The 4,095-nt window shown below is 49.0% G+C and overlaps 1 protein-coding gene across 1 annotated transcript; it reads left to right on the forward strand.

Annotated features, from left to right (window-relative positions):
• Positions 1-1,817: 1,817 nt before the first annotated feature.
• Positions 1,818-3,849, forward strand: Trmt12 (tRNA methyltransferase 12 homolog). The gene has a single exon (XM_028871876.2). The coding sequence runs from the start codon at positions 1,907-1,909 to the stop codon at positions 3,224-3,226; it is 1,320 nt and encodes a 439-aa protein (XP_028727709.1). The 5' UTR covers positions 1,818-1,906; the 3' UTR covers positions 3,227-3,849.
• Positions 3,850-4,095: the final 246 nt, after the last annotated feature.

Raw genomic sequence — 4,095 nt, forward strand, 5'->3', positions numbered from 1 at the left:
TTGGATGAATACTAGGTACCCATTTCTGAATAGAGACTGTGGTGTGGGTTTGTGTTTGGGGGGCTTATGAGGGTAAGTATTGCCAGAGATCGATCCCAGAGTCTCATTCATACCATGCAAGCACTCTACTACCGAGCTGTACTCCCACCCCAGAATTGTTTACTTAAGCATGAGCTGAGAAGATACCTGCTAGCAGATATCTATAGAACATTCCACACAGCAAGAGCAGAACAAACACTCATGTCAAGCGCACACAGAATGTTCTCCAGAACATTCCATATTCTAAACTATAAGAAAAGCCTCAATAAGTCTAAACATGTTCTCTGACCATGGTAGAGTAAAAATCTGAAATCAATAAAAGAAAGAAGTTTGAAAAACTCCAAGCATATGGAAATTAATTAAGCAATGCAATATAAAACAACCAGTGAGCCACAGAAGAAAAAGATACAGACAGCCCAAGTCCTCAGGCATGAGTAGGAAAACATTGCTCTCAATGAGAAGTCTTGGAAATAAGTTCCGGGTCAAAAAGCAAGAGACCCAAATTTCAACTGAAGTGTCTGGAGAGGCAAACTGGATCAAGAGGGTGTGCTCAGGAGGGCGACCACACAAGGACAGGAAGTGCATTTGGTTTTCGGTCTAACTCAGGTGGTGACTCTGCCTGTTCCCCGTTGTCTGGAGTTCAACCTCAGCCTTAATTGGCTAGTCTGAAAATAATTAGCACACAGGAAATGAAGAAAGCCGAAAGGGGTCCATTTGCCAAGAAGAAAGAAATCACTGCTCCAGGACATCAAATTCCTGGAATACAGCAATGGACCTTTGTCTAAACAAAGGTTTTCTATCTGGGTGGAGAATTAAAACATTTGCATAAAAGTCTTACAATTGGGGGGAGATAAAAAAGAGATTTGAATTTTTTGGTCTTAAACACAAGTTTTATAGTATTTGATAGAAAAGTCTCAACATGTGATATTTCTTACAGAAGGAGCCAAACAAACGTGCTATGGTTATAGCCCAAGAGTCTTGGGTACTCATTTCACTGTTTATATTTACAACGCTATAAACTGGCTTAAAAAAACAAACAAACAACAACAAACAAGCATGGGCTGGCAAGAGGACTCCACAAGTAAAGGAGCTTGCAAGTGAGTCTGTCAACCCGAGTTTCTTCCTCAGTACCCATACTGTGGAAATAGAGGAGAGACACGGCCCCGGGAAGCTGTCCTCTGACCTCCACACCTGCACTATGGCATGAGTGTGCCCTCCACTCTGTATGAGAAAGGAAGGAGGGAAGGGAGGGAGGGAACAGAGATTCAGCGATTAAGATCACTTGATGTTTTTCAGAAGACCTGGGTTTGGCTCCCTCCTTCTGCTATGTGGGGTTCATCAGGCTTGGTAGCAAACGCTCCCTTAGCCTCCGAACCATTTCAACGCACAATAGCAATTCTCTGAAGATGATTCGGGTAATCAACACTTTTGCAAGAAAAAGGAAGCTATATCACGTTCCACTTTCAATAAGGTGGCTGCTGGCGCTAACTCTTGAGCAACGCTAAATTATTGGAAGCCTTTCTGTATATTCAATCCATCATTGCTAATTCACTCTTTTTTTATGAGCAGCACTAAAGAGAGTGTATAAAGCTTCTGGAGGATATCGACTCATTTCGGGACTTTTGGTCCATTCGAGTTACTAATTTTCCTAAGTGAAAGCAAGTACTGACTGACCATAACCATAACAAACATGGCGTCCGCGGCTTCATAGAGCATGCGAGAGTGCAGTCGCTGATTGCGGTAACCCATCTAGATCCGGCCTGTTTGCTCGGCGTCACTTCCGGCGCGCCGTGGCGGCTAGCGCCCGGCTCTTAGCCTCGGGAGATTCCCGCTGCCGAGACACTGCAGGGATGCGAACGCTAGCAACATGGAGAGGGACGGCGCGAAGCCCGCCGTGGTCGCCGTTGTGACGGAGCCTCGGTTCACCCAGAGGTACAGAGACTATCTGGAGAAGCAGAAGCTCTTGGATAGACAGCACCGAGTGCAGAAGCTGCGGGACGGCATGGTGGCGCTGCCGCTGCTGGCGGAAAGCCTCCCTGAGCAGCACCTTCAGGAGCTGCGGGATCGCGTGGCCCCGGGCAGCACCTGCGTGCTGACCCGGCTCCCGGGTCCCCTTCCTTCCAAACAGGCCCGGGTGCGCTCACCTGCGCAGAGACTCCGCCTCGAGGTCAGGCGTTGGGCGGAGGACCGCGGGCTGACGTGGTCCGCTCAGCTGGAGGCGGATCTGCCCCGGTCCTGGCAACGGCACGGTGACCTGGTGCTGCTTAGCGAAGACTGTTTCCGAGCCGAGCAGTGGAAAAGTCTGCAACTCCCGGGACTCTGGGAGACCGTTGCCTCAGCCCTTGGAGTCCAACGTTTGGCCAAACGCGGGCGGGTGTCACCTAATGGGACTCGAGCTCCGTCAGTGACGCTGCTGCTGGGCGAGCATGGCTGGGTCGAGCATGTGGACAACGGCATCCGGTATAAGTTGGATGTGACCCAGTGCATGTTCTCTTTCGGGAACATCACGGAGAAACTTCGCGTGGCGTCTCTGCCCTGCGCTGGGGAAGTGCTGGTGGACCTCTATGCGGGGATTGGTTACTTCACACTGCCCTTCCTGGTTCATGCCGGGGCTGCCTTCGTCCATGCCTGCGAGTGGAACCCTCAGGCTGTAGTTGCTCTGAGACACAATTTGGAGCTCAATGGAGTGGCAGACCGGTGTCAGATACACTTCGGCGACAACAGGAAGCTGAAGCTCTCGGACACCGCAGATCGGGTGAACCTGGGGCTGATTCCCAGCTCTGAAGAAGGCTGGCCCGTTGCCTGCCAAGTGCTCCGGAAGGATGTGGGGGGAATTCTGCATATCCACCAAAATGTGGAGTCCTTCCCAGGAAAGAAACCCCAGCCTCTCGGAAGCAGTGACTCGGGAAAAGAGCACTGGCCTCCTCCCCAAAACATCATCCCCGATAAACGGGGAAATGGAACTACTGGGAATGTCAGAGGGGACATGCTGTCAGCAGCCAGCAAACCAGAGTGGCAGAGCTGGGCGGAATCTGCAGAAACTCAGATCGCCTCTCTCCTTCACCAAGTGCATGGGAAACCGTGGAGGACACGCATCCTGCATGTCCACCCAGTGAAGTCATACGCCCCCCATGTGGATCACATAGTCCTAGATCTGGAATGCCGCCCCTGCCCTCTGATTGGCTAGAAGAGGTAGATTCGGTGACACGTTAGAGCCAAATGAGGGACCTTAGTGCTTCAGCTAGGGCTGAGTTCTCACCCTTTTGTTGCCCGGTCATCTTTTTAAGTGATTTGTGATCTGAAAATGAACTCTAGACTAGTCCAAATGATTTTGCTTTCTGTTGATCACGCTGAGAATGTTCAAGTATCCGAGGAGATCAGCATGGCTCATTAAAATAGGACTCATTTGTGCAGTCCTGAATTCTGCATTTCTACCTTCGTTTTCGGTCTTACTCTTCATTTGGTCTTGGATTTAGGTACACATAGGGTTTCCTTGAATTAGATCACGGCTTTTTTCTAGTAAGTCACATTTACAAACATTAATTACTAGAGTGAAATACCAATTCACTGCCAGTGCTGTTCCCGCAGCACACTGGCTACGACCTGAGAAATCAGCTGGAAAGCCAAGATCGAAATAGGGAGGCCAGTGAGGAGGAAGTCCAGTTCTACAGAAGTTCTGTAGTTGTTCAGGCACAAAATGGTAGTGGTTTGCACTAGGGTGGCAGCCGTGGGGATTTTAAAAATAATATAAAGAGGTTTGGAAAATAAAATCAACAGGACCAAATAATAAACTCCAAGTTGAAGCATTAACATGATGGTGCTTTGTTATTGTGACTAAATTACAGTGGAAAGGGACAATTCATGGAGGTAACTGCAGCCCTCTAGCATTCCTCAGTGGGGTGTCCGTCTGTGGGTGTGAGAGGGTCTTCTATATTAGGTCTTTTTATTTTATGTTAAGGAGGATTAAATACTTCTCTGTCCCAATGCAGTAACTCACACCTGTGGTCTCAGCACTTGGAAGGCTGAGGCAGGATGATTGCTGTAAATTCAAGGGTA

This window comes from Peromyscus leucopus, chromosome 20, assembly GCF_004664715.2.
Source record: "Peromyscus leucopus breed LL Stock chromosome 20, UCI_PerLeu_2.1, whole genome shotgun sequence".
In the NCBI taxonomy this organism is placed as follows: domain Eukaryota; kingdom Metazoa; phylum Chordata; class Mammalia; order Rodentia; family Cricetidae; genus Peromyscus; species Peromyscus leucopus.

Excerpts from the sequence above, each read along its gene's own strand:
- Trmt12 (XM_028871876.2), top strand. The coding sequence starts at position 1,907 with ATGGAGAGGGACGGCGCGAAGCCCGCCGTGGTCGCCGTTGTGACGGAG.